The sequence below is a fragment of the Vitis riparia genome, chromosome 3 (genome assembly GCF_004353265.1).
Source record: "Vitis riparia cultivar Riparia Gloire de Montpellier isolate 1030 chromosome 3, EGFV_Vit.rip_1.0, whole genome shotgun sequence".
Taxonomy (NCBI): domain Eukaryota; kingdom Viridiplantae; phylum Streptophyta; class Magnoliopsida; order Vitales; family Vitaceae; genus Vitis; species Vitis riparia.
The window spans coordinates 7,497,264-7,510,146 of NC_048433.1; the positions used below are offsets into that span (position 1 = coordinate 7,497,264).

Genomic DNA, 12,883 nt, shown 5'->3' on the forward strand with positions numbered 1-12,883 from the left:
CAATGCACACATGTTCTTTTTTTTTTTTTTCACTGTTTTTCTATCTTCCAGTGCACACACGTTCCTTTTTTTTTTTTTTAACTAATATTTTCTAATCTCTTCAGCCACAAATAACAATATATTTATTTACTTTTTAAAAAAAATAAAATTAACCCTAGCCTAAAATTGAAACCTTCCAAGGAATTTTTTTTTTCATCTAAAAAAAACTTAAGATCTCCCAATTTCCAACAATAAATCAAAATATTAAATTTTCACTATTTTAATATTAAAACGAATTAAAAAAAAAAAAAAACTAATCCTAATCTAGATTTGGGTTTTTCCAAAAGATATCTAATGTGTTTGAAATTAACCAATGAATCTAAAATATTAAACTAGGGGTTAGAATCTTACCTATGGAGATCTGTTCTTCAAACCCTGAAATCCGATTCCAACCTTACGTTCTCTGAAATTCTGCAAACAGGAACGCTATTCAGAAAAGAACAGGAAGAATAGAATTTCTAATTTATACCTAGGGTATTTATTCATAAAATTACATTTTTACCCCTCTTCCATTTTATTAAATTAATTAATTTAATAATTATTAATAATTTCCTAAATTAACCCTAAAAAAAAAACTCGGGTGTTACATGTGACAAGTCAATCTTGATGTCATGACCCCTTATGGCAATCACTCTTTACATTATAGCGGATTTCCATTTGCTCTTCTCATTTCTCGGATCCTAAAATACATTGGATTTGAGTTTGATATTTCTTTAGGGGTTTAATCATCTCATGTTCTACTAGATGTGAGTTTCTAATCCAAACACTACAGTCTAGCGTATGTTCCCATGGTTCCTCCTACGCCCTATGGCCCATAGGACACAACACCATCCTCAATAGCTTAGGAGGCAGCTCAGGAGGCTCTCATTGAGGAAAATGAGGTTTAAGTGATGAAGCAGGATGCTTTAGTTCCCAAGGCTAACTTTCTAGAGCCTGATCCTCGCACATGCTTTAGTCGTGGTTGTATTAGTTCCTCACATGTATCATCTTCTACACTGTCTACAACCGATCTTACTACACGAGAGTTTTTGGACTCCATGACACATCTTCTTCTGCAGATGGACTCTCATGACACACAACTTTGTGAGATCTAAGGCCAACTCATGTACATCATTTCTTGGATCCATGCACAAGGCGCCTCAAGTTCCGCTCTGCCTCCTGACGCTTAAAGCTATTATATGTCTTTTTGTACTCATCTTTTTATTTATGATCTAGAATGCTTTTCATTTCTTGTGTTTCTTTTGTATCCAGAATCATGATTATCTATATATATGATGGTGCTTTATATTTCTTATTTTGTTTATCTTGTGTTTTGTATTTTTATTACACATTCTTTTCCATTTTTGTGACAAAAATGGGGAGATCTATAAAACACATGCAAAGTCAATCAAATACCAAAGGAAAAAGAGATTTGGGAGATATCTCTAGACAAAAAATGGAGATTTTTATATTTTAGGGGGAGTTTTTACATTTAGTGGGAGATATTCGTTAGAGAGAGATATTCTTTTTAAATTATTTAAAAATTTTTATTTTATTCATTTTTAATTATTGAGGGAAAGTAATTGAAATATTAAAGGAAACTAATCTTGAGACATTGGAGGAAACCAAATCAACTGTTGACTGCATGCCTTAGAAGTTTAAGAGAGATACTTGACATAGATATTTCTTGCAAAATATTTCTTTGTGATATATCTATATCTCTAGAATTATCTTAAGTCACAAAAGCTTGTTTCCATGGTCTTATTTGTGTATATTCTGATTGGTGAAAGCCCCCTATGCTTTATTGTGTCTTATCAAGCTTTCATTAAGTTTGGTTGATTTGCATGCATCTATATCCCTCTCAAGCTTTGCTTTGCACATTGGTGTTGCTATAGGAATCCATTCCTTCTTCATGCTATCACAATGCATCAACCAAAACCTCCCACTATCCTATTTAGCTTTCTTGACATTATTTTATCCCACACATTACGTTACCTTAGGTATAGTTTCCTTTATGTGTGCAAGTTATAGGTTAGGGATATAAGTACTACAAAATGATGCAATGTCTTCCTTTGGTTTATTTTTAATTGAACATTCATGTGTATTATGTGAACTCCATTATGAGACTTCAAGTGGGATTATGTAGCTATGTTTTGTCACAAAATTGCCAAATGGGGAGATTTTTAAGACATTGAGTCTTGTTTGTATGTTGGCAATTTTTTCCTAAGTTATTTGTGGCCTTAGAAATATTTTTAGATAGTGACTTCCTCTCCATTAAAGATCAAGGGTTGTTGTTCGTCCAACCGAAAAGTCATAGGTACATCTAAGAAGATTTGACTTAAGACAAGTTAGGCTCCTAAAGAGTATATAGAGGAACAATACATATTATCTAGAATTAAAATGAATTTTTGTTTTATTTTGTAAAATGGTAGGGCTGCTCAAGTGGGCAACAACACTCATGCTAATTTTGTCGAAGATTGACATAGTATTTTCAAAGATTTCATGCAAATTATATTTAGAAACCTTCAAATACTGATCCTCTTTGGCCTCTAGGCCTATATATACCTCATTATAACCCTTCTAGGATAAGAGATTAGAAAGATTTCAAAAAGGGCACTTTGAGGAAAAAAAAAACCTAATGAGCCACACCATTCTCGATTTCTCATTCAAGAGATTCATTTAAGAATCTAGGATTGAAGACTCACATCCCTTCAACGAGGTTGAAGAGTATTCGTTAGAGCAATTGGAAGTTGTTGCATCATGAACGTGGATCAAGCTGTAGGTACTAGAGAGTATGTCTTTAAGGTAAGACGGCTAGGTAAATCTGTGTAACATGATCTCATATAGTGGATTTAGCTTAACGGTCTTAAACCTTGTGGTTTTTTATCTCCACAGTTAGTGTGGGGGTTTTCCAAGTAAAATCTTTGTATCCATTGTTATATCTTTGATTATCTTGAGTATCTTTGATTAGGTATAACATATAATCTTTATTTCATAAATTTTTAATTATACCTATTCGCCCCTCCTGTGGGTGTTATCCTACTGGACTTCGGCTTTTAAAAATAAAATAAAATCAATAATAGGCGCAACACTACCATAGCTAGTCCATGCTATTGTTCACACTAAAAAAACAAGTAGAAGAGTAGTTAAAGGTGTGTGGGGTAGGGTGCAACCATGAATGGACACTATATTGAATTTTATTTATTTATTTTTTATTTTTTATTTTATTATTATTATTATTATTATTATTAAGAGAATGAGAAGAGGAAACATAGGGATTGGTATTGTGCATAAGCCATAAATGTGACATTTTTTATTTATTTATTTTCTTTATTTATGAAGAATAGGGTACAAAGGGTAACGACAAAAGGTAAAGTTAAGCAGCATGAATGCACAATCATGGATGTTATTTTGTAAAAGAATGCAATGTAGAATGGATATTCCAAATGAAGAAAATATAAATAACAAGGAAAAATAGGGGAAAATTGATATATAGAATTTATAATATAATGGAAAAGTTTTACCATGTAATGGTAAAATAATGATGATGTTTACTTTGGTTTGATTAGTGGATAATGATAGAAATAAGAAAAATAAAATATGAAAGTACAATAAAGAAAAAAAATTATTGATTATATAGGATAGTTGGAAAAAAATCTTAGAGTTATTTATTAAGAGTTATTTATTATTATTTATTTATTAATATCTAGTACCTTTATTTAGTTTTATTTAGTTACTATTTTTCTCTCTTATTTAGTTACTATTATTGTATTTAGAATTATTCTTTTCTTTTTTAGGTTTTATTAGGTCTATTTAAATTCTAATAATATTGTATATATTTTTTTTAAGAGAGTTCATAATGAGAAATCCTAGATTTTCTTTTCTCTCTTTCTCTTTGAATCTTTTTTTTTTTTTAGATTTCAACAAAAAAATCATATGTTGATATAATACTGTAAATCATGATAATGTATGAAAAAGAAAAGAATAAATTCTTGAATATAAAATTAATTATTATAGGAAATTAATAACATTTGATATAAAATCCCCATTAGGATAAAATAGGTTTGTATTAATGAGATTTATTTTATTTGTTTAGGTGTATTCTAAGTTTAATCAACTTCTTTACTCAATTCAATTTTTAACTTTGCATCAAGTAATGAATTATGACCCTTAATATTTTTTCAAATTTTATTTTTCTAAAATTATTTTATCCACATGAAGAAAATTTTATATTGTGAAATTTAATATATGTCCACAGGGGTTGTGTTGTTGACCCTTATTGCCTAGTTATATGAGGATTAGAAAACCTAGTCAATGGGGTAATCATTCACCTGATGGCACCATCTAATTAGTTAGTCCCTTCCAAATTGAAGAGTTATCCATTTATAAAGGTCCCACTAGTTTGGGAATAGAAAATTTATTTATGTTTTGTATGTTTGAAGGTTATATTATGTACTATGTCACTTTTATTTTCATAAAAAAAATAAAAATTGTTAGTATATTTCTTACTATGCTAAAACTCACTACCTTTTCTTTTGAAAACCTCTTTCAAGTACCCTAAATGTAAATGGAAATGAGTGACGTTAGGAATAGAAAGGGTTCTTGTTAGTTTAGTTTATATTTGACCTTAAAGCCTTTGTTTAAACATGTTGATTTGGATTATGTGTTATGTTTTAATTATTAGGTTAACTTGAACTGAATTAGTATTCCATGATTACGTGAATCATTAAATTTCTATCTTGGAAAGATAGTTTTAGCCTTATAAACAAACTCTTAAAGGAGAGTCTACAACTTTTGTTCTTTTTAACTATTTAGTCATTTTTGCTTATTTTACCTTTATATTGGATGTGTGAAATTGACAAGGTTGCCTAGCCTCAATGTTTACAGTGTCACATAGTATAATAAAAAATATCTCTCTCTCTTGGATTAGTAATGTGTTTTGCTCACATAATTCTTTTTTTTTTCTTAATGAAACTTACATTTGTTTGAATATATGTGAAACATACATTTTCTTTTGAGATGAATTTTGCTTCATTGAGTTTAATAATTTCATTTTCTCTTTAATAAAAACCAGGTGAAAATTAAGTGGCTATATGTATTTTTACTCTAATTAATTGTTAGTACAAAAGGAAATAGAATAAAGTTTATACTAAGATATTATCTTCGTTGCATCATTAAAACTTCTAGGACATGTGACTTAGGAGAATCCCACTAAAAAAAAAAGTGGGGAATTGAATTATTATATATATGGAGCTAAAGAAAGTAGTGAGCAAACCACCTATAAACCATGGCAAAACATTCCTTAGGCTTGTACTCTGGAGCTGTGTGACCCCCTCCCTATATGAGACCGAACAAGGAGATGTATTTATTTAAGTGAAAAGGATTGGAGAAGAAAAGGAAAAAAATAAAAATGCATTGGGGAGTTTTACTTACCTTAATAGTTGCGAATGTCATTAAATATTTGTTGTGTGAATATTCAACTCTAAATCTGCATAAAACATATAATACATAACTAAAAAATGGTAATTGAGTACTACAAAACCAATAAACAATTTATAGTTAAGAGAAAGAGGTTGTTTAGTAAATCAACTTAATAAATTAATGACTTGATAACTTAAACATAATTTAATTTAAAGTTATATTAAGTTATTAAATATTAAGTTTTATCATATGCTCTCAAAATATAGATTAGAAGAAAAAAGAAAATTGAAGTTTAGAAACCAAACCCTGCAACTTGACCATCCACAAACCATGGTTTCCAATCATCAGAAATATTTAAGTTGAGAGATGATATCCATTCTTGTGTACCAACATATGGAATATCCATATCATGATCGCCACTGTGCATGGGAAGAAAAATGGAAGAATTGTGTTAGTGAGAAAATTCCATGCAAAACTTAAACATAGCTTGCACATATATTATGGAAGTTACTTTTAACATATTAACAAATGAAGTATAGAAACAAATCTTTATGACTATTTGATATAAACCCATAAATCAAAGGTGCCATTTGGATGATTGAAAGTACTAAAAATGAAAGAAAAAAGAAATCTAAATTTTGTTAAGTGTTCAAGAAATCAATTACAATTTTTTTTTTATCAGAAATAAAAGATATATTAAATAATGTGAATTAAACATGAGAAGGATGAGAAATCCTCCCTATAAAATACAAACTTGATCAAAAGACCCAAAAAAACCTCTACTTTACAAGGAGATTTGTACAAAAGGAACAAAAAAGACTATACAAGCGTTACATCTTTAAAGCTCATCTAGACTCCTCGCCATGTAGGCCCAACCTTAAGGAGTACATACCAAAAGCTAGCTAAGTTGAATGACACACTCAAAGAAATGAGTTTAAAAACATTGGTATAGTAGGCTCAAAAAATGAAATAAAATAAAATAAAGCAAGTCCCATATCATCTTAGGCATCTCTCAAGTATCTTAAAAAATCTTAGCATTCCTTTCTCTCCACACAATCCATATCAAAGTGAGACAAACAATCTTCTAAAGAGTTTTTCCTCTAGTGGAGTTCCTAAAACACATAAAAGAAATAACCATCATATCACAAACACACTTTGGCTGAACCTACACCATCCCAGCCTATGAGAATTACCTGTGCCATAACCCCAAAGCAATCAAACAACATAGGAAGAGATGATCAATTGCTTCTTCACTCTCCCTAAGTAGGATGCGTCAATTAGGACTAAGAGCTTTGATTCTAAATTATAGCATGACATTGGTATTTATTTTCTTATGTGCCATTAACCAAGAAAATGCCATGACCTTAGAAAGGACTCTTGATGTCCACAAAAAATTAGCTAGAAGAAGAAAGTACCTAAGCTTTTGCATTTGGAACAAATAAAGACAAATGTACATGGGAAAGAGAAGTCATTGGTCTTTCGAGATCCTTGATCTCCAAATCAGTTAGGTTATGATAGAAAATAAGATTCCAAGAAAAAGAGGTGTCATCACCCAAGATAGTTGAAATATGGAGGTTTCTAATTGTGACGAATCCATAAAATCTTTGAAATTGTAAAGACTCTATAAAGTCTTCGAAATTGTGAACACAAAGGTTGACCTCTCCCACCATAAATCTTCCTAAAAAAATAATTTGGCCCCATCACACACCACAAAGCGAGTGTGTGTAGAAAAACCTAGAAATTAAGTGCAATGGCCTTCCATGGGTGATGATCGGCCCATCTAACTATATTATTGGCATCCCATCCATTAGGATGTGTCCCATAGATATTCAAAATTACTTAATGTCGAAAGGTGAAACTTTCCTTAGGATACTTCTAAAGCCACTTCCCTAGTAGAGCTTGATTCCTCAAAGCAATTCTCCCAAACCCTAAACCACCAAACTCCATAGGCTTACACACTAGATCCCAATTGACCAAATGATCTCTTTTGCCCTCTCAAAACATGACCATAAAAAATCTCTTTGCAGTTTTTCAATCCTTAAAGCTATTGATGTTAGAATCTTGGAAAAGGGGTAAGAAATAGCTCGGGATGTGTGACAAACAAAATTGAATTAGAGTAGTTCTCCTTCTTAGGAACAAAAAAACTTTTTTCCACCCATCCAACCTTCTAGAGACTTTATTTATCACTAGATCCCAAAATGAGCTTGAATAAAATACCTTATACAACACCAAACCCTGATTAGGGTCTGGTGTTGTATAGGGCATTTTTCGGGTTCCTCTCATAAGGAAGGCCCAAATATATTAAAGGTTAATCAAAGGTTGAATAATCAAACATAAAAGTCATCCTAGAGATTTGATATTGACTAATGTTGATACCAAAGAGAGTGCTCTTATTTAGATTGATCCTAAGCCCTAGTAGATGCTCAAAAACCAATAAGATCAGCTTAAAAACTCCAAATCTTCCAAGGAAACTCTAGAAAAAAAAAAGATAGTGTCATCAACAAATTGTAAATGAGACACTCAAATCTTATTTCTTCCCACTAGAAGCCCCTCAAATAAACCTCTCTCTTTGCTCTCAACATCAACCTACTTAAAACATCAGTCACAATAGTGGAAAGAAAATGGGAAAGAGGATCTCATTGTTTTAAGCCTCTAGATGCCTTAACCCAACCCTTGTCATTTCTATTTACTAACACCGCAAAAGTTGTCGAAGATAAATATCAATTCATCCAAGATCTCTATTTTGAACTAAACTCTTTACTTTCAAGTACATGATCCAAAATTTGTCTCCCCTCAACAAAAGCTTTGTGAGACAAGAAAATGGTATGCTAAAGGACTTTAAGCAACTGTCCTGATAGTACCTCAATTATGATCTTGTATAAATTAACTAGTAACCAAGCTCATAGGTCTAAAATATGAGATTCTACTAGTTTGATTTTTATTTATTTTTTTATTTTTGCACCGAGGCAATGAAGGTAGCGTTAGTCATTTGATTGATTATCCCATTATTGTGAAACTCTCATAGTACTCTTAAAATATCATTCTTAATTACCTCCTAACCTCCTTATATAATGCAATGGTGAAGCCATTTGTCCATAGGACCTTTTCCTTGTTTAAAAGCATCATAACATTATGGATCTCCTCTTTCAAAAATGGACAATCTAGGCAATTGCCATTCTCTACTAAAATGGGAGACCAATCCAGTCCTTCTATCTTCCATGAACTACCCAAAATGGAGTGGGATCTCCTCCAAAATGTTTTCAATGTTATCTAGAACAACTTCATCTTCTAACATCAAGGACTTTATGAACTTCCTTTTTCATCTACCATTTGCCACCCTATGAAAAAATTTAAGGTTGTAGTCCCCTTCTCTTATCCATTTGATGTTTGTTTTTTACCTCCAAAAGATCTCTTCCTTCAACAACACCTCTTCCAATTCCCCTTTCCTTAAGGTCCTCTTTGTTGCAATTTCAGGAGTCAAGTTCCTTTTTTGTTCCTTCGCATCCTTGCTAACCATGCCAATGTTCATGAGAATATTTTTCTTTTTCTCCTTTAAATCTCCAAAAACCCCTTATTTCACTCTTTCAACTTTGACTTGACAAACTGTAACTTTTTCATGCATTTATGACCTTCTCAACCTTCAAACCAACACTCATTCCACCAACAACCAAAATTTTGCTTGAAATCTAAATGAAGTAACTGCATGTTTTCAAATCTAAAAGGTGTTGGATCATATTTAAAAGAATTGGTTTCTAATACAATCGGACAATGATTTGATGTCAATTTGGGGAGTGTTTTTTCGATCCTTTGGGGAAATCCTTATTCCCACTCACTTGAAAATAAAAATCTATCCAACCACTTACAAACATGAATTTCTTGCACATTGGATCATGTGAAAGACACATTCCTAAGAGGAGGGTCAATTAACTCACTTTCTCTTATGAAATCATCAAATTCTCTCATGCTTAGGGTTATTTTGGAGCCTCCTAACTTTTCTAAAATTCTTCTTGTTACATTAAAATTCCCTCCGACACATCATTTGGGAAAAGTTAAACCTAAAAGGTCTTGAAGTTCTACCTAAAAATCCCTTCTAAGGTGGGAAGTGGTAGGACCATAGACCAATGTGAGCCAAAAAAAACCACCCTTCTTCCTCTAATTCCAACTTTACTATTAGTGAGAAAGACCCTAAGACAACCTCTAAGCACGTAAACTCTAAAATTTGAAAATTTTGGAGTATATAAAAGATATATTTTTATTGAGTTCAAATCTATTTTAATTTTTCTTCAATTTTTTCTTTTCATCCTTTCTTTCCTTTTTTTTTTTTTTTTTCTTTTTTATACTTTTCTTCAAACTCTCCAGAGTCCAAAGTTTTTAAAAAGAAAGGAAAAAAAACCAACCCTACTTTCATGTGCTTTCTCTAATAAATAAATATGTTATAAGGTTGCTTTTCAACATGCAGGTGAGTCAAAACTCCATATTCGTTGTGGACTCGTATGGAACTGTGATTACTGAATCTTGGCCTTATTTTTCATGGATTGAACGTAGATACAACATATTGACAAGAAGACTATAAAAAATATGTGAGACATCACCTGTAAATCAGAGCTCTATAAGCTTTCTCGGTGAGATTCCGATGATAATCAACAGAACTGAAGACATTTGAAGTGTAAGACAAGCTTTCATTGCACCTCGCCCACTCCTTTTTGGTTCCCTGGTTGCCATATATAAAATCATTTGGTGAAATGATTTCGAATCTAATATCACTACAAATTTGAAAAATCAACTTGCCTCTCGAACGTGCAGAGCCTTTTGAACAGTTCCATTATTAGCCCAGAGGTAGGAAAATAAATAGTTATAACTCTACAAAAGAATAAGCTGTTTCATTATACATTTCCATGTGTCCAAACCATTATAAAAAAGAGAATTTTCAGCAGACAGATGATTACCCGGCACCATGGTTCAGGTTCTTGTGGTGGAGAAAGGGGTAAATCCATGGAATTGATCTCTTGAAGAGAGCTTTGATCCGATTTTGATGCATTTGGGTTTGGGGACAACACATTACACTTAGGTTCCAATATTTGTGTAATACATAATTTCTCAGAACACTACCAAAAAAAAAAGAAAAAAAAGCCAAAAACAAAAACAAATCGATCTTAATACCTATTTGAATTTGAAGATATATGGCAAAAATTCTTACTACTATAGCCAAGAGTGGTAACCCCACCCACCTGTGTGAACAGTTTGAGATTGTTTGTGCATTCTGCATTGTTTGGATCTGCATCCACATACTTCCCATTGCAGCTTATTTTGGTTGCCTGAAGAACCATAAAAGAATCAATGCAAATTTTAGGGTAATATTTCATCATGAATTAAACCTGGGAGGGGGGATATGTGAGAGGTCCAAATCACCTCATAGAGCTCATCCGATAGGACTCCTACTCGATGAGCGAATGGAATTCTTGAATTTAAGTCACCAAATTTATCTGTTACCGGGTTTCCAATTGTGTATCCCTGAGTCCAATTGGAAGAAGTTCAAACGAATTCATATATGATGTACAGAGATTAAAACCATAAGAAGCAAGTGGCTGGAGTTCTGAAATTGGATTATGTACTTGAAGATTCATTTTGGGCTCTTTTCCTGCGTCATTACCTGCATTAAAAAAAGGGGGAAGGGAAATAAATAAATAGATAAATATCCCAAGGTTATTGGCTTCTTATGAACCCGATTCAGGAATTTTCACTGCGGGATTGTGGGCCATATTAAAATAAACGTAGTTGTTTGGAAGCCCAAGGAAAAAAGGTAACCAACCCTGGCCTGGCCGCAGCTTCCTTGAACCCAAGGCTGGGCAAGGAAGGGCCCAGCCCAAGCCAGCCCGGTCCTGGGCCACCCTATCCTCCTTAACCTCTCCATTTACATGTACTAGCCCCTCCGACAGTTGAATTTAAAATATTAGCTGCTGCTAAGAAGAAATTGCTTTCTCCTTTCCCAGCCTTGTTTTAGAGTGAAAATTAAGAGTGCAAAAACAGGTGATCATGAACATACCATTGGATATTTCCTGAACAACCATAGGGATAATTATGCCGGAATATGAGTCACCACTGATATAGAGTTGATTTCTTTGAAACTTGGGGTGATTAATAAGCCACTGTGTCACAAGACCGAAGGAGCGTGACCCTTAGATTAGTAAACAAATTTTTCAAAACAATTGTTTTAGGATGTTTGATGCATATATGCTGACCTTCCTTAGAAAAGTATAGATTTGTGAAGACGATAACGTATCATTCATGTTGTAACCTTCCCCGGTTCGCGAATAGGAGAATCCAGTGCCAACCGGAGCATCTAAAAATATCATGCTAGCTACCTGCAAATTTATGAACATACCAGTTCTTACAATGTCAAGGCCAAATTAACACAAGTCCTGACCTCAATAATTACCGTAGAAAAAGGCTGGAATCTCTTATGTACCTTTGTCCATGAGTATTGGTTCAGTTTGAACGTGGGCAAATTTTCACCAGATTTGACATAGTCAAATAACAATGGACCTACATATTAGTACAATACATGTGTATCATTTTCCCTGTCAATCATATGGATCATAAAGTTTTCATTCATTTGAATAATTCTTCATCTTTCACAACCTTCACAAGTATGGGGAAAAAATAGAAAGAATTTCTTCCTTTCCTGCAACAAAATCCTCCCTTATTTCTCTCCTTGCATATCCCTTTTCTTTTTACCAAGTTCAGTGGAGAACATTAATCAGCTAAATTCTTTTTATTTTCATTTCCAAAGGGAATCCAGATGAAAGATAAGAAAGATACCAACTTCATACACTAGACCAGAAAATGCAGAACAACCAGGGCCTCCAGTGAGCCAAAGCAATAGAGGGTCATCCCTGGGATTTCTTTCAGACTCAATGAAGTAGTAGAATAACTGCACATCATCCATATCATCTACTCCCACATATCTTGTTACAGTTTACATCAAAACCCACATTAGTACGAGTGCAGCATAAGCATTGAAAAAACAAAAGGTAAATACTAGTACTTGTTACCCAGTTTCAAGCTTGAAGGGAAGATCTCCAGGGAATCCTGGCAGTGTCTTGATGATCGACTCTGACATGGCAACGCTGGAGATGACTAAAACAAGGAGCACACCAGAGTACATTGCTTTTGAATTTGCAACCATCTAACCACTTGAATTTAGAGTCAATTTTCAGCAGCTGGTGGTGGTAATGGCATAGACTGAAGGATCTTGCTGAGACAGTGCTAGATTTTTATAGAGCAAGTGCATGAGGCTGAATCTTATCTATAAACTAAAGTAATAATGTAATGACAAAATGTTCTTAAAATTTAGTCATTGTCAAAAGAAAAGTTATTCCGCCAGCAAAATTACAATGATATGCCGTTGGACTTTAGAAATCAGCAACTGATTGGGTAGCTGTCA

At 32.8% G+C, this 12,883-nt stretch overlaps 1 protein-coding gene across 1 annotated transcript; it reads right to left on the bottom strand.

The window, feature by feature from the left end:
- Positions 1-392: 392 nt before the first annotated feature.
- LOC117911516 (serine carboxypeptidase-like 18) lies at positions 393-12,637 on the bottom strand. Its single transcript, XM_034825921.1, has 15 exons — positions 12,492-12,637; positions 12,259-12,404; positions 11,906-11,982; positions 11,679-11,801; positions 11,483-11,585; positions 11,052-11,089; positions 10,849-10,950; positions 10,668-10,754; positions 10,386-10,544; positions 10,228-10,299; positions 10,032-10,150; positions 5,745-5,858; positions 5,452-5,506; positions 5,297-5,355; positions 393-450 (listed from the first exon to the last, which is right to left on the bottom strand). The coding sequence occupies exons 1-15, from the start codon at positions 12,623-12,625 to the stop codon at positions 408-410; spliced, it is 1,431 nt and encodes a 476-aa protein (XP_034681812.1). The 5' UTR covers positions 12,626-12,637; the 3' UTR covers positions 393-407.
- Positions 12,638-12,883: the final 246 nt, after the last annotated feature.

Excerpts from the sequence above, each read along its gene's own strand:
- LOC117911516 (XM_034825921.1), bottom strand. The coding sequence starts at position 12,625 with ATGGTTGCAAATTCAAAAGCAATGTACTCTGGTGTGCTCCTTGTTTTA. Across the intron at positions 10,151-10,227 it reads AGGCTCTGCACGTTCGAGAG|GGAACCAAAAAGGAGTGGGC; the intron begins GCAAGTTGATTT and ends TATGGCAACCAG. Across the intron at positions 5,507-5,744 it reads GTGGATGGTCAAGTTGCAGG|ATTTAGAGTTGAATATTCAC; the intron begins GTTTGGTTTCTA and ends TGTTTTATGCAG.